We start from the raw sequence: 21718 nt of genomic DNA, 5'->3' as shown, positions 1-21718 counted from the left end.
GGTTGGCCTATTCGGCGACACCATCGAGGACTTTGCCCAGCAGTTCTCGATGGTGAAGCAGCAGACGGAGGCTATCCGGCACATCCTGCCCCAGCGCGGCTCAAAATCCTGCACCCCGCCTGCTCGTCGCCAAGGGCTTGCATAACCTCCGTTCCCTGATGGACGGAACGAGACGTTGTGTCCCTCCTGCCACAACGCTGAACTACCCACTAAAATGGCCAGACCTTGTTTCGGCTCCTCAGCATAAAACCTGAATGAGTGGTTGCATACCAGCTCCTTTTATACCCCTATGTCCGGGGGAGTGGTATGCAAATACCACTCACCAATTTCCGTTGGCCTTTTATCAAAGACCAGAGGTGTCTCGGGCTCCCAAGTGTGACCCCTAGTGTCACTACATTGACACAACATCTCATTCCTTCCATCAGGGAACGGAGGTTACGCAAGTCACCAGGACGTTTTCTATTATATCAAAATGTCAAATGTTAATATTAGTGGATTGTCTCTCTCCACATGGAATGTAAATGGGTTGGGGCACCCCATAAAAAGAAGTTTATTACTTTTATTAAACATAAGAACTATGATCTAGTGTTTCTTCAAGAAACACATCTCTCCCTGCAGGAAGCTGGGGTGGACATGTTTTCTTTAGTGCTGGCTCAAGTAAGAGCAAGGGAGTCATTATATTGATTAATAAACATATACAATTCAAATGTCTCAAACATACTAAAGATAAATTAGGGAGAGTCATTATTGTTTTAGCTGAAATTCAGAGGCAAAGGATCAGCCCTTGATCATAGTGAAGCAAAAGTGTGTAAGCCCCCTAGAGCAACATTGACGCTTCACAGGATGTGTAAAAATCTTGGTCTTACAGATATTTGGAGACTTTTGAACCCATCTGGTAGGGACTATATATTTTTTTCATCAGTCCATAAGATTTATTCTAGAATAGATTTTTTTTTTTTATATCCAAATCCCTCATTTCATCTGTTGTTGATTGCTCAATTGGAAATATCTTAGTCTCGGATCACGCCCTGGTGAGTTTAGAGGTGTTGCCATATACAGAGAAAAATAAATCATATAGTTGGCACCTTAATGTGTCCCTTTTGTAAAATCCTGATTTCCAACAAATGTTAAAGACTGAAATCAGTGTTTATATAGAGACCAACTGGTCCTCAGTATCCTCTGTGGGCATGGCTTGGGAGGCACTTAAGGTGGTTCTTAGGGGCCGGATCATACAGTATGCCTCATTCATCAAAAAATCCAAGGCACGAGAACTCGTGGAGTTGGAAGGAAATATTAAAAGTGCAGAGGCAGAGCTGAAGCACTGTATGTCATCTGATGGCCTCAGAGAATTGACTCGATTGAAATACAGATATAATACTATTTTGTCACAGAAAGTGGAGTTTTGGTTATTCAGGGCAAGACAGTCATACTTTGAGACAGGGGACAAAGCAGTGAAGCTTTTGGCTAGATATATAAAGCAGAGAGAGTCTCTTTCTACCATTCCCTCAGTGAAATTTGCTGGTGGTGAAATTTTTACCTTGGCCATTGATATTAATAATGCCTTTAAAGAGTTCTATCTTGATCTTTATAGTTCCATGTCTTCGTCTACTGATGAGGATATTAGAAACTTTGTGGAACCATTAGATCTTCCTAAACTGATGACTGAGCAAAAAAACTCTCTTGATTCTGAAATAACCTTGGAGGAGCTTGACGAGGTAATTAAGTCCTTACCTACCGGCAAGGCCTACTGGCCAGATGATTTGCCGCAGAATTTTTTAGATCCTATGCTACAGAACTGGCTCCACTTTTGTTAGAAGTTTATACTGAATCATTAAAGAATGGAAAGCTTCCTCCCATCATGACACAAGCCCAGATCAGTCTGATTCTTAAAAAGGACAAAGATCCAAGTGAGTGTAAAAGTTACCGTCCAATCTCCCTGATCCAACTAGATGTAAAAATGTTGTCAAAAATTTTGGCTAACCGATTAAGTTAGGTTATGACATCTCTTATACATATAGATCAGGTGGGGTTTATTCGGGGCCGCAGCACTTCTGATAACATCAGGCGTCTCATCAATATTATGTGGTCAGTAGCGAATGATCAGTCTCCGGTCACTGCCATCTCACTTGATGCCGAAAAGGCGTTTGATATGGTAGAATGGGATTATCTTTATAAGATTTTGGAAAAGTATGGGTTCGGGAGTACATTTATTGGTTGGAATAAGTTACTTTATAGACACCCTGTAGCAGCGGTACAAACAAATGGATTAATTTCAGATTATTTTCCTCTGAAAAGGGGCACTCGGCAGGGTTGCCCTCTTTCCCCATTATTGTTCTGTCTTGCCCTGGAACCATTAGCAGCCGCGATAAGAAAGGAGGATGATTTTCCAGGGGTGGTGGCGGGAGGTCTCAAGATACAAAGTCAATTGGTCTAAATCCGAAGCTTTGGCTTTGACAGCATACTGTCCAGTAACGGCCTTCCAGCCGGGTGCCTTCCAGTGGCCCAAACAGGGCATTAAGTATTTGGGAATTTTAATCCCAGCAAATTTGTCTGATTTAGTCAGAGTTCATTTTGATCCCTTAATAAAAAGGTTTTCGAATGATGTGGACAGGTGGGCTTCATTACACTTATCGATGATTGGGAAGGTTAATGTAATTAAAATGAATTGTATTCCAAAATTCAACTACCTGTTACAATCTCTCCCTATAGATGTCCCCCTCTCTTATTTCAAGCAATTTGATAGCATAGCGAAGTCCTTCATTTGGAATGGTAAGCGTGCCAGGTTAAATTTCAATAAGTTACATAGGCCGATTGACAAAGGTGAGTTAGGCCTACCCACGATTTTGTTTTATTATTATGCATTCGGTCTTAGATATTTGGCTCATTGGTCGCTTCCACCTGAGAGAACCCCTCCCTGGTTTTGTATTGAAAAGGAAGCTCTTGCCCCCATCTCGCCTCTGCAAAGCCTTTCGATCAAATTAATCGGAGAAGTTAAATCACACCCCGTTATTTTGCATTTACACTCAATATAGACAAGTGTCCAGAGTGTTAAATTCAGATATTTATTTAAACATAGCCTCGAGCATATGGCAGAACCCTAAACTATGCATTAATAAGTCCCCTTTCTGTTGGTCAGATTGGTTTGTGAGGGGGGTTAATACACTCGGTGACCTATATGAGAGTGAAGTATTGAGACCTTTTGAAAATTTGGGATTTCCAAATCTCAATTTTATAAGTATTTACAGCTGCGCCACCTACTCTGCACTGTTTTTGCATGTGGCACGCACCCCCCCCAGTGCGGCAGATACTCTGGGAGTGGTGATTACTGCTTTTGGAAAAGGTCATGAGGCATCAGTGTATTACTCCCTGCTAATTCAGAGTCTGGGGAACTGAGCTTTAAATTCCCTCAAAAGATTATGGGAGGAAGATTTACATTTGTTTTTGGAGGGAGTGTGGGCAAGGATTCTTAAAAACATCAAGTCTGCATCTAGAGATGCAAGGGTGCACCTTATGCAATTTAAGATTCTACATAGATTTTACTGGACCCCTTCTAAATTGTATAGGCTTGGTCTTAAGGACACACCCACCTGCTGGCGATGCCATTCAGAAGATGGAGACACCACCCATGTTTTTTGGGGGTGTTGTAAGATACAGGAGTTCTGGTTGAGGTACCAGAATTTTATGGGCGACGTATTGGGTACTCGGATCTCCTTTTGCCCTAGGCTCTATATTTGGGGTGACGGGGCAGTCATTGATGTAGGAGATAAGTACATGAAGAATTGGATCCTGGCCGGTGTTATGGTGGGCAGACAGGTTATCCTTAGAGGATGGAAGTCAGCTGGAGCCCCCTCATTTTGTGAGTGGTGCGAGGAGATGGGCAGGCTGACAGCTTGGGAAGAGTTGTCATATAGAAGGCTAGGCAACATGGATATGTTTATCAGGAGGTGGGGCAGCTATTTGGCCTTTTTGGAGGGCTCTCGGTGAGGGGCAGTGGAGGGAGACGTGTTGTTTTAAATGTGTATGTTGTAGCCTTTTTGAACATATACTTTTTTTAAAATGTATTTCTAAATATTTTCTTCCGTTTTATTGTCTGTTTGTGTGTCTTTGTCAATTGTATTTGACCACTGGGGTATCTGTTTGTGTTAGGGTGGGGTGGTTAATGTTCGGGAGGAAGGGTTGTAAATAATATAATATAATGCCTATTCCAAATATTCTGTTATTTTTTTTATTATTTTATTTTTTATTTTTATATAGATATTATATGGAATCAATAAAACTTTTAATAACAAGGTAAAAAAATAAAAATAAAAAAATAATCGCATTATGAGGGTGCATGTAAACGTAGCCAATGATCACTTTAGTGTTTTCGAAACTTTAAATGTGGTAAGGTGTTCCTTCATTTATCTCATGACTGTCCTATGTGAGAGGTGCTGCACTGCACAAAAGGTGAGCTGATTTTAAGTGTCATCACATTCATTACAAGTCTTTTTTAGTGTTTTAATTTCAGCGATAAAGTGCAGGTTTTCTGCACTAATGCTCTCCACAGAGGCCCAAATGAGCATTGCAAACTTAAAGCCTCAAGTTTTCTTTGTAATATTACAACTGTATGCCACACAACAATATAGAATTTAATTTAAAATACATTGTAATCCGTTGTACCTATAAATTGCGCTGAAAAACAGTAGGTGGTTGGATTTCCTGATAACATTTAAACTTAAGCTTTTGCAATCATTTTAAACAACGTTGCTTGTTATTTTAAGATGGAGTAATGCCTGTTTCCCAAACCAGCACGTAGATCGCTTGTTATAAAGTAGAAATTAAGTGCTTCAATACATATACACCAGTCAGCCACAACAATAAAACCACCTGCGTGACCTATTGTGTAGGTCCCCCTCGTGCCGCCAAAACAGCGCTAACTCAATGTACAATGATGTAAAATGTGTGTCAGTGTACAAATATACAAATATCAAAATAACACTCTGAACAGTCTTACCATTTGTTTATCACTAACCCACCCACCCATGGCGACCATGTTACCTCTCCCCACCCAGACACCCCCATACCACGTTTTGGTGCAGTTATTGATAATACGTACATTACAACAGTATCATGACCATTCAATAGAATGACACTTTGAACCAAAATTAATAACAAAAAAATATATGCATAACATACATAAATTACAGCAGTTCCTTAATTTTGGAGACTGCCCTTCACCATGCTAAGATTGTTTTTGAGTAGCTCTGTGTATTCTGGCTTCTGATAATTCCATGTTCACAATGTCTAAGAATAAGTACATCCAATGTGACCAGGCATGAGAGTGTGGAGGTTGCCAACGTAAGACAAGCATTTTCTTAGCTGCAGTCAACCCAGAGAATTACAGTCTTTTCTGAAGCAATGAAAAACTGTACGATGAGTCATCATTTAGCAGCAAAAGTTTAGGACAGCATGGTATATCAATCACAGATACCTGTGCCCAAAATGTATTTACTTCAGGGCAGTCCCAGAACATGTGCTTATAAGTGCCTATGGAGCCCCTGAAACATAAATTACAATTAGGAGAAGGGGATATTTTCATTAAATAACGATTCCTGGGGGTGAGATACATCCTGTGAACCAATTTGTAATGGATTAATTGTAGGTTAGGGTTATTTTGTCTAAGGTTAGCCCAGATTGCATCCCAGCAAATATCGCCATTATTGGCTTCTGTGCTTGCACCACATATATCTCTATGCCAGATGCCCAATATTGGTAGTTGTTTATAGGAGGCTTCCAAAAACAACAAATACAGAGATGATACCATACCCTTACATCCTTTTTCTGTTGGCACTATGTGCAATGTGAGAGAAGGGATAGTAGTACCCCACGGAACTCCATAAGCTCGCATGGCAGATCTGAAGTGCAAATAAAATTTAAAAAAAGCTCCCTGGAAAGTTATATTCTGTGCGCAAGTCATTAAACATCCGTAAACCATCTTTTCCCCATATGTCGGCTAAAACATGAATACCTCTATCACTAAAAACAAAGGATTGGTAATTCGTGAGAAGACTATAATTGTGGAATAACGGAGAGTGAGTATGCCATTTAAAATCATTGTGAGAGAACTTTGATGCAGCACGCCAAATAAAGAGAAGATATGATATTATTGGGCCCAAACGCCTCTTTGCACTCTTTAAAGGAATATTACAGTATATTAAATCTTGCAATCTATGAGGTAGCGCCAGACTGAGTTCAACTGGTTGCCAATAAATGAGAGATCCAGGATTGAACTTTACTGTGAGAGATCACAAAATAAATGCCCAATGATAAAATTTTACGTTTGGTAATGCGAGGCCACCAGTATCCTTGTTGCACTGCATAGTTATAGATTTTACACAAGGAGGTATGCCATTCCATATGAACTTAGAAGCCAATGCTTTAAATTTAGTCCAGTAATCTGTGGGTGGCGGAAGTGGTATCATAGAGGAGATCAAATTAATGTGAGGTAAAACATCCATTTTAATGACAGAAATCCGGGCTTGTAAGGATAATGGTAGTGCAGACCACAAGTCAGATCCATATCTATGCGATTATATATTCTTTTAAAATTTCTTATAAGCTATTGTGTGTAGTGATGGAAAAATCTCCACTCCCAGATACCTAAAACTAGATATTAGTATCATGGGGCATGCATGTAGGAAGAGTAGACTGAGAAGATGAGTTATTTAAATGCATCAGTACCGATTTAGTACAGTTAATCTTATAACCAGAGAGTGAACTAAAATAATTAAATGTAGAAAGGACATGTGGAAATGAATCAGCTGTATCACTGACATATAATATAATATCATCTGCATATAGAGATGTCCAATGTATATTTTAAAATTGTTAATTAAAATATTTTTTATTGTGCTGGTAGTGAAATTACTGCTGATAATTTGTTATGGTTTATTTTTTTATTTGAGAGAATCTCCACTGTCAGTGCGTATGCACAGGTAGAGCGTGTGTGACCCAAGGTTATTATCATGAAATGAAAACAATTACAGAAGTTTTAAACGACAAAAAAAAAATCTAAAATTAAACTACAAATGTGCACTACAATACGAACGAAAACTAAATAGAATCACGGAGCAATTGACTTGATTTCCTCAAAAAGAACCAACGAGCTGTCATCTGATTTACTTGTGGAAATCAATCACAGTTCACCTGCATACGTAATGTTTAGAGGCACGGGGAAGGGGCTCTGGATGTCACCAAAATAAACCAGCATGCCAGAAAGCGATGACGGCAAATAATGTCGCTGCCATCTTGGAAACATTGCAAAGACACCACAAAAGAAATTAGAGCCTCATTTAGTTGACCTCAAACTAAACTTCTAAATATATTTCACTTCGTAAACTTTGGCAAATAAAGATGTTGTTTTCTGGTGTGAGCTGTCTGACACAAGACCAGAGTGATTCCAGTCCATGCTGTTGATAAATGCGGAGGAGATGTCAGTGTAGTTACTGCTGAATGTATCGATAATGGAACATTTATAAAACATTTCATTCATGTCAGCAAGTGCTGCTGTTATTGTGAATATGACAAATAAAACTTTAACTTATATTATTATTTTGTGCTTGAGTTTCTAATCAAATGTCATCATAGGCAGAAAGCAATTGATAACACTTCACAATTAGGTGCTTAATGCTAATGTTTGCGGTGACAACACAACATTGTCCATTACCTGTCTCAGTTTTCATAAATAATCCAAACCAGATTTTTTAAAATCAGAAAATTCTAAACACGCCCAAGTGCGCCACGCGCTGTTTACTGAAGGAACTTATAGATGGTAACTGAGTGACACTGGCAGAGTGAATCCTCATTTTAACCTTACAATAATGGAAAAATATAATCCTTCTTTGATTTATGGTTGCTGTTACTCCGAAATTACTAAATTTAAGTAATGTTTTATCTAAGAAGTGCAATTTGAATTTAGAAATATTTTATTTCATTTGTTCATATTTCAATAAATTAATTTAATTGTTCAAAATCAAAATCGATAGGTAGAAGTGAAGTGCGTGCCAATACAATCACTATTAATACTAGCCATGATTTGTCAGTAGATGAAAATGATAAATAATACTTGCATTCTCTATAGTTTAGCTATAGAGAATGCAAAATCCTCTACGAGGATCACTGTTGTGAATCCTGACGAGAATCACATTTTCTATGCTTATAAAAGGAGCATGTCACGGTCATAGAAATATTGATATTCTTCTAACTCATTGCATACTGCCCATTTACACTACCAACTTCTTATGAATGTGCTGTATTTGTTTATATCACTGGTGCTTGACAGGGAAAGTACTATATAATTGGATGCAGATGGTGAAATCACAGGAGAAGAAACTCAGAATTAAATGGCACTTGACCCAACCCATTAGCGTTTTACACGCAAAATTTTGCCAAACCCACTTGTGCATAGACTTTGCACCAAAATACCAAAACTTCATGGCCATGCCTATTAACTTTGTGCTTATGACTTAAAGCATAGTGCTGTGTTTAACGCTAGGACTCTTAAAATAGGGCCCATTGTCTATTAAGCACATCAACTGATTCTGAATGTTCCTTAGCATGACCAATGCTGATTGTGACTTGTTTTACTCCAGTAAATTTTTTATAGAATAGGTGGTAGGTTTATTCTTTTTAAAGTCCTATATCTGTATACCACACACACTGAAGTCTTGGCTATAAAAAAGAAATTATACATTTTGACTACTACTGCCCAGGAACTAAGTTCACTGACCACACATTGACCTTTTTTCCACACTCTAAAGAACCAGTGGCATGGGTTTCATGTGAACATTCATATGAACATCTTCGCTAAAATTCTCAACAAAAAAAAATCTGAAAGAAAACATCTTACTGTTGTAACCTCTGTTCCCTGATGTAGTGACACTAGGGGTCGAACTTGGGAGCCCCGATCACCTCTGATATTTGAGAAAAGGCCAATGAAAATTGGCAAGTGGAATTTGCATGCCACTCCCCCGGACAAATGGGTATAAAAGGAGCCAGCTTGCATTCACTCATTCAGGTTTGTGCTGAGGAGCCGAGACAGAGTCCCGGCCATTTCAGCAGGTAGTTCAGTGTTGTGGCAGGAGGGACACAACATCTCATTCCCTCCATCAGGGAACAGAGGTTACAACAGTAACCAAGACGTTCCCTATCTGTCACTCACTTGACGTTGTGTCGATGTAGTGACACTAGGGGTCCCTATACAAAACGCTACAACCAGCTAAACTGTGTTACGTGGATCGGCGTTGCAGATGTAGGCAGGCTACCGCATGCCGGGTAACAAGTGCACACAGCCCCATGAAACTGGCTCAAAGGTATTGGGTATCGCCCAGCCTGCTGCTCTACAGATGTCTGTTAGAGAGGCGCCATTTGCCAGGGCCCAGGAGGACGCCACACTCCTAGTGGAGTGTGCTCGTACTCCCAGGGGGCACGGCGCGCCCTGGGCCTGGTATGCCAAAGTGCTGGCATCCACGATCCAGTGGGCAATCCTCTGTTTGGAGACAGCCTTCCCCTTCTGCTGTCCCCCAAAACAGACAAAGAGCTGCTCAGAGCATCTAAAGCTCCCTGTGTGGTCCAAGTAAACACGAGGCGCGTACCGGACACAGCAACGGCAAGGCTGGGTCTACCTCCTCCCGGGGCAATGCTTGCAAGTTCACCACTTGATCCCTAAAAGGGGTAGTGGGAACCTTGGGCACACAGCCAGGCCGGGGTCTCAGGATTATGTGAGGCTGGAGTGGAACCCTCCACCCCTCTGACTGGGCGATCACACCAGACGGTGGGAGCCCGGCCGAGTCCTTGGTGTCAGACTGTAAAAGCCCGCTCTCCAATGCTGTGATCGATACCCGTCTTCTTCTCGAGCACCGAATGAGACATTAAACTCGCCCAAGGGCGAGCCGCCTGACCCATCCATGAACTCGACCGGTGGAAACGAGCGTGTTGGGGAATGGGAGGTCTGTGGGGATTCACCCGGCGGAAATGCTCCCATTGAAGCCGCCAAATTGCACCTCTCGGCAGAAGAACCTATCAAACCTGATGTTACAGCTGTAAAGAAGTGTCAGAGAGCAGAGGACAGGTGTACGCAGCAGCACAACTAACTAGAGCTTTACTACAGGCCACATGACCAGCAGAGACCCTCATCAGGAAATTACAGCCACAGTCAGGGTGTAAAACCTGCTCAGTTAAGACTATAAACATATATAATATAATGACTGAAATGTTCAAATAAACACTGACACCATTTTAATGAGCTCTTCATCACAGACATTTAACAAACTACATTTATGAAAATCCTCTGTTTGCTAACTTATAATACATATAATAGCATATTTGAGTGTTATTATTCAAATACACTTACACACACTATGTATAATGAAGCATATATATGAGCCTATAACAATTACAAGCAATAGATGCATTGTGTATACAATATACCGGTAATTGTGTGTACCTTTAAACCAGATCTGTGGAAAGCATGCATCTTTGTGTTCTAATCACATTTGCAAACCTTTCATGTTCAACAGGCAAATGTAATTACTGTAAATAAAAAAAGACTCCTTAGTTCAACCTGCAACCTGAATGTATATGAAGAAACAGATATTAGAATTAGAATTACACATTCAATATTCCTAAAATTTCTTAAAACCAATAACCACCTCACAGACCTATACACAGTTTAAAATGAATCTTGCTTAATGAAACACTGCATTATCTGTCTGTGTAAAACAACTGAACACTAATCTTAATAGATTTGTGAAATGGTCATAATTTCAGACCCTTTATCAAACAAAAACCTATTTCTATCAATTATCCGATTCTGCAAAAAAAAAATAAAAAAAATTGTAAATGCATTAATATTACACAACAGATATTCTAGTGATTTCTGTAATTGCAGGTTTTATTTACAGTAATTTAACTACTTTAATATGTTAGTATTTAAAATGTTAATTTGTTAAAATAGCACCTTAAAATCCATCCATCATTCGTGGCCCTGTCTGAGTCAACAGCATGGACACAACTCGGCAAATTCACCTTTCATGTTGTAAACTACACTGTGAGTGTGTGTGTGTGTGTGCGTGCAATGATTCTGTGATTTGTTGCACATAAACAAATACATATACACATCAAATGTGTGAAAACATATCACAACACCTATTGTCAAATAGTACATGCAAATATCAAATTCTCATAAAATAAACACTTTTTAGTGGTGACGCTCTAGTCACGTTAAGTGTTACTCCAAACTTTAGACAATTTAACATCCAGGTCATATAACCACTCATAACACATTTCATTATCCTAAAATATTCAACGTGACCTGACGCTATATTCTCAGTTTCAAAACACAAGGGCAAAGTCACTTGGATTACAATTCAGTGTCTGTTCTTGATTCATTCTGATCTTTGTAAATATTGTGTACATAGATCAAGCAAATCAAAAAGCAAACATTTGCGTTTTCATAATTATTCTTAAAGCTCACGCAGTCCAAATGAAGCTCTTCATAAGGCGCTTTTGCGATCATGTCGCTGTTTAACTGCGCATGCAGTGCTTATAAAATCCCTGATTTCGTCTCATGTAAAGCCGTTTATGGTATGGAGGATCAGCACTTACCTTTCAGAGCTCTTGGTTTGGCTTGTTTGCGGCGCGACATCCTACAGAACCCGCTGAAGACCATAAATGTATATAAATATATCCTCTTAATGAAATCAGAATCAAGCTCATTCAGTCTAACGTGACATTACTGCACATCTATAAACTGTAAAACCACGGTGTTTTCGGAAAATTCCAGCGTAGCTGAATCTGTTTAAAACAAATGTGTTCCAATATCACATTTATCTAGTAATATCCTTAGAGATAATGGAAACGCGCTGAAAATGTGTACACGTTTGATGTTAGGTTATTTTGTAATTGAGCGTAACAGACCTCAAAATGTCGCTGTAAACGAGCAAAAAAAGTAATATAGCAAAATAAATAAATAAATAAATAAATAAAAAGAAAAAAAGAAAACTACAAAATAACTATTTCCTTACACTGGCACATACAAGCTAAAGACTGTTATTGATAGTGTCTGTGTTCTAATTTAATGTGGGAATGAGCACCGAGTAAGAAACAAGTCAGAGAGGAAGATGTTCGCTCCCTACTCATCACCAACCTGCGAGGTCTCGATCTGCGCTGTCGCTCCGGTAGTCCACATAATAATGGAAAATGGAAGCGAGGCCCCCAAAGCCATGCGGACGGCTCCAGAGGGGGCCCCATCCCCGCGGGGACGCGCTCTCTGCGCAATCACGGAGGAAATCATTGTCAGCCTGCTGCTCTCGCACATTGACAGAGAGGCATGATTAAAATCTGCGGGACGTCCACAAGACCTGGCGTCTGGATCCAAGGAGTCGCTGGATCCGGAATGCCGCTCTTCAGTTGCGTCTTATGCAGGCGGACTGGTCCCCCTTCTGGTAGACATGACTCATCGTGTAGCCTAGATGTATTTATTTCCTGATACAGCAGTCGGAGAAAGCTACAGTTTTATGGCAAAGTAAAATTATTTGTTGTGTCTTATGCTTTGGGTAGGCCTGTTATAAGAATAAGGTTATTTAATGTATAAAAGGCTATATATCATAAATGCTCTCTGTAAAATGCTTTTTTTTTTTCCAAGTTCGAACATCAAAGTCTACATGAAATAAAAATGTATTTTTAAATACATATTACTGCTCTTATTATGAATGATTCATAATTGCATGTTCTTCCAAAGAAAAAAAAAATGTAAAAAATATTTCACCAAAAAAATAATAAAGACTCAAAAAACATACTCTTTTTGTTTTTTTGTTTTGTTTTTGGCAACATCACCTAAGAATTAACCAATGACTCGCATGGCCAAGGTGACATCAGCTGAAAATGATGACAGGGGGGCCAATGCGGATATCCGGTCAATGCAGTGACACATGCCATACCGACGGCAGTGGCGGATTTAGGCATGGGCAACATGGGTGGCACGGACAGCTTGCCAGGGGCGTGGGTGTGGGGGGGGGAGGGTTTCTCCCAGGGTGCCACACAAGCTAGAACCGCCAGTGTGGAGTGGCCTGAAATAACTTACTAACTACAAGACTCCTACCCCCAACACTGTGGTGGACAAACAACTGGCTGACGACCTGAATGTGTTCTACTGTAGAATTGAAAGGTCCAATCTCACACCCCACACCCGCTCTGACCTTCACTTCACACAAACATCAACACCTCCTGCAACCCCCCTCCTCCCCCTTCCTGCTACTCAACCTGATCTTAAGATCTGTGAATCTGTGTGCCGTGTCTTCCGAAAACAAAAGACAAGGAAAGCACAGGGCCCAGACGGTGTTTCACCCACTTGTTTAAAATCCTGTACTAATCAGCTAGCCCCAATCTTCACACTGATCTTCAATAGATCACTGGAGCAGTGTGAAGTCCCATGCTGCTTCAAACGCTCAATCATCATTCCTGTGCCAAAGAAACCCAAAATCACAGGATTTAATGACTACAGACCCGTCGCTCAGATGCCTGTGGTCATGAAATCATTTGAGAGACTGGTGTTGGCCCACCTGAAGGACATCACTGGACCCTTTCTAGATCCTCTTCAATTTGCTTATCGAGCAAACAGGTCTGTGGATGATGCAGTCAACATGGGATTGCATCATATCCTGCAATCCTTTTTGTGGACTTCAGTTCAGCTTTCAACACCATCATCCCAGCAATTTTCCAGACTAAATTACACCAACTCTCTGTTCCCACGTCTATCTGTCAGTGGATCACCAGCTAGTGAGAACAGTTGAGGAAGTTCAACCTGCCACAGGTGCTGATGATACAGTTCTACACAGCAGTCACTGAGTCTGTCCTCTGCACTTCAGTAACTGTCTGATTTGGTGCAGCTACAAAATTGGATATCAGAAGACTACAAAGGACAGTTTGGAATGCTGAGAGGATTATTGGTTGCCCCCTGCCCTCCCTTCAAGAACTGTACACTTCCAGAGTGAGGGCTGGAAAAATCACCCTGGACCCCACTCACCCTGCCCACTACCTTTTTGAACTGTTGCCTACTGGCAGGCGCTAAAGAGCACTGAGCATCAGAACAGATTCTCCCTCAGGCTATCCATCTCATGAACAGTTAAAACTGCCCCATTCTGAATCTCCTCGACATAGCAGGCCATAAGCTGGAAATTGAGCGAGCTCACAGGGTTCCTGCTCAGCGATTTGTGGAGGGAGACAGGCCCCAATCAATTCTGGCCAAATTTCTGAGATCATCCAATAACGATCTTGTGTTACGCGAGGCGAGGAGTAAAGGAAGGCTTTCTTGGAAAAACCACAGCATTTTCTTGTTCCCAGACTTTGCAAATTCAACAAGAGAAAAATGTGATCGATTCAAGGAATGCAAGAAATATTTACATCAATGGAAGGTCGCTTTTGCACGGATATTCCCAGCCAAATTGAGAATAGATGCTAAGGATTGCCATAAAACATTCACATACCCACAGCAAGCGATGTCCTTCATAAAGTCAATGGAGTGAGTAAGTCATCTTGTGGTACGTGCGTTGCAGCCGAGTGGACCGGTTCACTGAACACTCACTTGACTGTTTGAGGAAACTGAGGGCTTTTTTTTTTGTGCTGGTTCCGCCTAGCGGCTGGAGTTTATTTTGTAGAGTAACACACCTTCAGGACAGTTTTAAGGATGAATTTACATGCTCTTTGTACTTATTCCTCCGATTGGCTGGAGTTTGTTTTGTGGAGTATTTTTTGCAAGACATTGGAGTGATTAAGTCATTTGTTTGCACTCATGTTGCAGCCGAGTGGACCGGCTCACTGAACATCCGCTTGACTGTTTGGGGAATCTGCGCGCTCTTTTTGTGTTGGTTCCACCTAGCAGCTGGAGTTTATTTTGTAGAGTAACACACCTTCAGGACAGTTTTATGGATGAATCTACACACTCTTTGTGTTTATTCCGCCTATTGGCTGGAGTTTGTTTTATAGATTATCTTTTGCCGTGTAATTCTGTCTCACAAAATTTGTATAGAAACACCGGACTTGAGTTATCCGATGGCAAAGTTGTCACGGGGGTTCTCGTAGGCGTGCATGGACTGTTTGAGTTTAGAGGGTTGGACGCCAGTTGCCGCTGTCATGTGTGAGGTTAATGCGCACGTTTTATTTTTTCTGTTTGTTTGGTTCTGGGGGAGGTTCGAGTTTTGATGGTTGCACTAATGTTGGAATATTTAATCTTTATAATCTTGTTTTTGACACACAATCTATTTTTTCTTATATGTCAAAATGTCAAATGTTAATATGAGTGAACTGTCTCTCTCCACGTGGAATGTGAATAGGTTGGGGCACCCCATAAAAAGATGGAAGATTATTTCTCTTAAGCATAAGAAATATGATAGTGTTTCTTCAAGAAACGCATCTTTCCCAGCAGGAAGCTGGAAAATTTGGGAAGATATCGGGTGGACATGTTTTCTTTAGTGCTGGCTCAAGTAAGAGTAGGGGAGTCATTACACTTATAAGTAAATATCTACAATTCATGTTTCAAACATATTAAAGATAAATTAGGAAGAGTCGTTATTGTTTTAGCTGAAATACAGGGGCAAAGTCTTATTTTGGCTAATAATTATGCACCTAACATTGATGATCAGGGCTTTTTTTTAAATCTTGGAGGGATTTTGCAAGCCGCTGGCACCCCACATGATATAATATTGGGAGGAGACTTTAATCTTTTGATGGACTCAGTCCTTGACCATAGTGAAGCAAAAGTGTGCAAGCCCCCTAGAGCAACAATGATGCTTCACAGGATGTGTAGAAATCTTGGTCTTACAAATATTTGGAGACTTTTGAACCCATCTGGGAGGGACTTTAATTTTTTTTCATCAGTCCATAAGATTTACTCTAGAATAGATTTTTCTTTTATATCTAAGTCCCTCATTTCATCAGTTGCTGATTGCTCAATTGGAAACATTTTAGTCTCAGATTACGCCCTAGTGTGTTTAGAGGTGTTGCCACATATGAAGAAAAGGAAATCATATAGTTGCCACTTTAATGTATCCCTTTTGCAAAATCCTGAATTTCAACAAATGTTAAAGGCTGAAATCAATGTCTATACGGAGACCAGCTGGTCCTCAGTATCCTCTGTGAGCATGGCTTGGGTGGCACTTAAGGTGGTTCTTAGGGGCTGGATCATACAGTATGCCGCATTCACCAAAAAATGCTAAGCATAAGAACTTGTGGAATTGGAAGGGAATATTAAAGAGGCAGAGCTGAAGCACCAAATGTTGTCTAATGGCCTCAGAGAATTGACCCGATTGAAATACAGATATCGTATTATTTTGTTCCGGATGGTGGAGTTTTGGCTATTCAGGGCAAGACAGTCATACCTTGAGTCAGGGGACAAGGCAGGAAAACCTCTGGCTAGATATATAAAACAGAGAGTGTCTTTCCCCCTTATTGTTCTGTCTTGACCTGGAACCATTAGCAGCCGCGATAAGAAAGGAGGATGATTTTCCAGGGGTGGTGGCGGGAGGTGTGTCGCATAAGCTTTTGCTTTACGCAGATGATATTTTATTATTTGTCTTCGAACCTACTAGATATATGCCTTACCTCCACAGAATTAGTCATTCCTTTTCTAAGTTCTCAGGATACAGGGTGAATTGGTCTTAATCCGAAGCTTTGGCTCTGACAGCGTACTGCCCGGTAATGGCTTTTCAACCAGATGCCTTCCAGTGGCCCAAACAGGGCATTCAATATTTGGGTATTTTATTCCCAGCAAATTTGTGTGATTTACTTAGAGTTAATTTTGATCCTTTAATAAAAAAGTTTTTGAGCGATGTGGGTAGTTGGGCTTCATTACATTTATCTATGACTGGGAAGGTTAATGTTATTAAAATGAATTGTATTCCAAAATTCAACTACTTGCTACAGTCTCTCCCTGTAGATGTCTCCCTCTCTTATTTCAAGCAATTTGATAGCATAGCGAAGTCCTTAATTTGGAATGGTAAACGTCCCAGTTTATATTTCAGTAAGTTACATAGGCCGATTGACAAAAGTGGGCTAGGCCTCCCCAAGATTTAGTTTTATTATTATGCATTCGGTCTCAGACATTTGGCTCATTGGTCACTGCCACCTGAGAGAGTATTGATAAGGAAGTTCTTGCCCTTATTTCGCCATTGCAAAGCCTTTCTATCAAACTAACCAGAGAAGTTAAGTTACACCCCGTTATCTCGCATTTGCACCCGGTATGAACAAAAGTGTCCAGAGTGTTTAATTTGTTTAAATGTAGCCTCGAGCATATGGCTGAACCCAAAATTATGTATTAATAAGTCCTCTTTCTGCTGGACAGAGTGGATTGTGAGGGAGGTTAATACGCTCGGTGACCTATAGACCTATGAGAGTGGAGTGTTGAGATTTTTTGAAAATATGGTTCAACATTTTGAGATTCCCAGGTCTCAGTTCTTTAGGTATTTACAGCTGTGCCACCTGCTCTGTACTATTTTTGAGAGTAGCATACACCCCCCTAAAGTGGCAGATACTTTGGGAGTGGTGATTACTGCTTTTGGAAACAGTCATGAGGCATCAGTGTATTACTGCCTGCTAATTCAGAGTCTGGCGGATGGAGCTTCAGCTTCTCCCAAGAGATTATGTGAGAAAGATTTAAATTTGGTATTGGAGGAGGGAGTGTGGGCTAGGATTCTAAAAATTGTCAAGTCTACATCTAGAGATGCAAAGGGGCGCCTTATGCAATTTAAGATTTTACATCGATTCTATTGGACCCCCTCTAGATTGTATAGGCTTGGTCTTAAAGGCACACCCACCTGGGGTTCGAGGGCAAGGGTTTAATTTGATATAATTTGATTCCACATTTTCTGTTATGTTTATTTAATTTATTGCCGCATTGAGCAATAATTAATGTGCAATACACAGCTTAGTCTGTTATATTTATCCAACATACCATACCTCTTCTGCCATTACATTCCCTTGCTTCTGTATATAAAAGATTTGTATTTGTATTTGTATATTGTACATATACAATATATATATATATATATATATATATATATATATATATATATATATATATATATATATATATATATATATATATATATATATATATATATATATATATATACTGTATATATATATTGTCCTATTGTGTATTTCTATATCCTATATTTTATATTCACTTTTTATTTTTATTCTATTTTTTATTATTTGTATTATCTATATTGTTGCTGTATTGTTTGTGCACTGGAAGCTTCTGCTACCAAGACAAATTCCTTGTATGTGTAAGCATACTTGGCAATAAAGCTCATTCTGATTCTGATTCTGATTCTGATTATTCTGCCCACAGTCATCAGTAATCTCACACCCGACACTGTCTTATTTTTTCATTTGGTTAGCTTTGTAGGAACCAATCAATTTTTTGATAACTTGCTTTGCTCCTGCATGTACAGTACATGTACTGTATATTATAATGTTCATCTTCCTCTATGCCACCTAATGAAAGAACAGATAGGCTAAACTGCATCCAAACATTCATACTTCCTTATAGTGTGCCAGAAACAGTATGCCAATGGAGTTGAATGACCGAATCCTCAGTATTCATAAAACAGTAAGCCTGAAATTCCCGGATATCCTAGTATTTCCAGCGAGATTTTTAAGTGCTGATCGACTGGACACTTTAAGATCCCATAACCCCATGGAAGCTGAGGAGACATCACATTCAAAACGCTGGTTTTAAAAGAATGGAGGCTCTTTTTAACTGTAAGTCATATACAGTATATACCAAGAAAGTTGTTCCTTGTTCTTAAATAATGCTTGTTTAACAAAAACAAAGTGGATATTTTTTCGGTTGTCATTTATACATCATATATTCTGGTCATGGATCAATACCCATGGATAAAAGTATGTCAGAATCTGTTCATACTACTTGCATGCATCCCTAAAGAACATACTGTTTTACCATCCAAGAAGTTCATCCTTCATCAAATTAGTTATGTTTTGTTGATGAACGAATCAGCCTTTTTGAACAAATCTTTTAGTGAACGAATTGTTCTTGTTCACCTCCATACACTGACTCATATTTCTCGTTCACTGACATCTCTCCCTTTCGAAGCCAATGAGCTCTGCTGCTTTTCATGCCTGTAAAGACTGCCTATAGCAGTGAACTAGTACTAGTCGGTCATTTGAGTCTGAATGAGATGAGACGTTGTTCGTGAACAAACTAAATGTTTTGGTAAACTCGTTCACAAATTAAATTAATGACTCTGTCATCTGGTTTGTGAATGAGGATCATCTGAACGACTGAATGGGAGGAGGCGTGTCGTTCATTCAGTTCGGCATATACATTTAATGTCCCCAGGGTACACTCAGAGCTTGGTAAAACTGCTTTCTCTTTTTATGCACCCTGGGCATGGAATGAGCTGCAAATTACGATTACCTTAGAAACTCTCTCTTCTTTGAATACTCTTAAAGGTCTTTTACAAACTACCCTGAAGGAAACATGCTGCTGTTTTACATAATCATTGACCTGAGGTGGAATGTGTTATGGATATCGCTGGTACGGCCTGTATGACTTTTTCTTTTACTATTTCTGTTATGTTGCTTTTATGTTTTGTATATGTGCTACCATGTGAAACTGTTTTTTTTTTTATGTGAAACTGATTGTGCTGCCATCTTGACCAGGACACCCTGGAAGAAGAGATCTTGTATCTCAATGGGACTTTCCTGGCTAAATAAAGGAGTTAATCGCATTCAACAAAGAGAGAACGGGGTAAAATGCTCTAAGATATTATTAGGCTTTTCTTGAACTTTTTCTATGTCTTGGTAAATTCCCCTAAAAAGGTATGCAGTGCAGTATCATCTCTTCCTTGTGTTACGAATGCCAAATGGATCAACGCACCCAAAAAAATAAATAAAAGTAGAATAAGACAATAAAGAGTGGTGTAACAATAACTTTGTTGGTAAAAGTTAAAATGTTTGACAAAATATAGGAAAAATAAGACCTGCCATTTATGGTGAAAATGGTTATTGTGTTTAAACTCAAATTTTTAAGTGTCTTCGTACATTTGTAGACATATAAATTCCATTTGTGTTGCTTTTAAAGACTGACTTTAGTGCGAGCCAATAGCATTCGAATACTGGCTGTGAAAGAGCATATAATTGGTTTAACGCACTGAACGATTTTGTTCGTGAACAAACTGAATGTACTGGTAAACTAATTTACAAACGACTTGAATGAATCAGTCACCATGAACGAAGATCTGCTGACTGGCTGAATGAGAGGAGGACCTGCACGTCTTTCTTTCAGTTCGTCAATCTCGTTCAACATGAAAAAGGGCCAGATTAATTATGAATAAAAATGAGTGATGACCACACATTACATCATGATTATTTTGTTAGTAGGCTAGTATTGTTGTTTTTTTTTTTGCATAGCTTGATAAATAGTCACGCTCAGCAGTTCACAGTGTGATAGACATGCTTTTGTTGTCATTTGAAGGGAAACACTTACGATGCTTAAACATTCTGCAGTCCTGAAATCTCTTAGTAGAATTGTAGACAATTTTAATTAAGGACAATTTGACTTGTTCTAGTCATGAATGACTGCTTTTGGTTCATTGCAATTAATTAATAGATGGTCATTTGGTGCCATCTACAGGTGCAAAGAGAATCAGTGAAATAAATCAAAATCACCACCACTGCATCTAATACAGTATATACCAGGGGTACTCAATAGGCGGACTCTGGTCCGGATCCAGACCGAAAGACAATTCAATCTGGACCGAGCTCTGAATCTTTGTGCTAATTATCTGACACCTGGCTAAGTGAGTAAGTACACATGTATACGCGTGCGGAGCGGGAATAAATAGCGTTCAGCGCTTGAGATAAATATTTCTCTCTAGAGCGGAAATAAAGTGCATCCAGCACTACTCGCTTTATTCCCTGGCGTTGAACGTGCTTTATTCCCGCTCCGCGTGCATTGCCTCTCTCCCTGCTATAGCCGTGAGGTGCCGCATAAAGCCTGATTTACTGTATGTACAAGTTGAGGTAACAACAGTAGCAGAGACACCGCTACAGATACTTTCGCTTAAACACACTGCATCTGTCTGACATGTGATTCAGACGGTTCAGCTAAGCCAGGTTTGTGTCAGGACAAGCTAACGTGGCCCCTTTAGACTATAACGTTTTTTTCAGTCTAAATTTAGCTTTATTAATCAGCATGTTACAAGCCTTTCATAATAAACAAACAGATTTTTGTTCAAAGTTTGTGAAAATTAATCAGAGATTTCATAATTGCATGATGGCATGGGAAGCCTATTTATACTTAAAATAAGCAAACTGCTATTTAATGCATCACTGTTGTTGTGTAAAATGTAAATTGTTTGTTTGGTGTTAGTTGATTCTCTCTTTAAGGAAAATATACAAATAGTCCATTCAGACTTTTAAATTTTTTATCAATTTTCTCTCAGGTGACACCCCTGAACCCCCATACAGTATTTTTTATCTGTGTTCCCTCATACACACTAACATAGCACAAACAGCAGTGGCCTACCTGCAAGAGAGGTGGCGGGGCCCCTTGATAATTAGTACCAAAATAAAAGTCCCATTATTTCATTTAATTGTTTAACATTAGCAAATAAGCTTTGGCCTATTTATTTGCATCCAACGTTAGATGGCCTTTAGA

General features: G+C 39.6%; 1 protein-coding gene across 5 annotated transcripts in view; it reads right to left on the bottom strand.

Moving 5' to 3' along the window:
• Nucleotides 1-12351, bottom strand: part of LOC127440711 (zinc finger protein 521) — a 239047-nt gene extending 226696 nt beyond the window's left edge. Inside the window, exons 1-2 of one of the 5 annotated variants that reach the window (XM_051697462.1) lie at nt 12185-12349; nt 11644-11696 (exon numbers count right to left, since the gene is read on the bottom strand). In XM_051697462.1, the coding sequence (XP_051553422.1) occupies nt 11644-11696; nt 12185-12288 (157 nt within the window). In that variant the 5' untranslated portion in view covers nt 12289-12349. Of the gene's footprint in view, nt 1-11643; nt 11697-12184 lie in introns of all 5 variants that reach the window. The other 4 variants (XM_051697463.1, XM_051697460.1, XM_051697461.1 and 1 more) reach the window with 4 other exon arrangements.
• Between the last annotated feature and the right edge of the window lie 9367 nt (nt 12352-21718).

Source organism: Myxocyprinus asiaticus, chromosome 5, assembly GCF_019703515.2.
Source record: "Myxocyprinus asiaticus isolate MX2 ecotype Aquarium Trade chromosome 5, UBuf_Myxa_2, whole genome shotgun sequence".
In the NCBI taxonomy this organism is placed as follows: Eukaryota; Metazoa; Chordata; class Actinopteri; order Cypriniformes; family Catostomidae; genus Myxocyprinus; species Myxocyprinus asiaticus.
The sequence above is the reverse complement of the archived record's forward strand: the minus strand, read 5'-3'. Positions and strand labels throughout refer to the sequence as shown.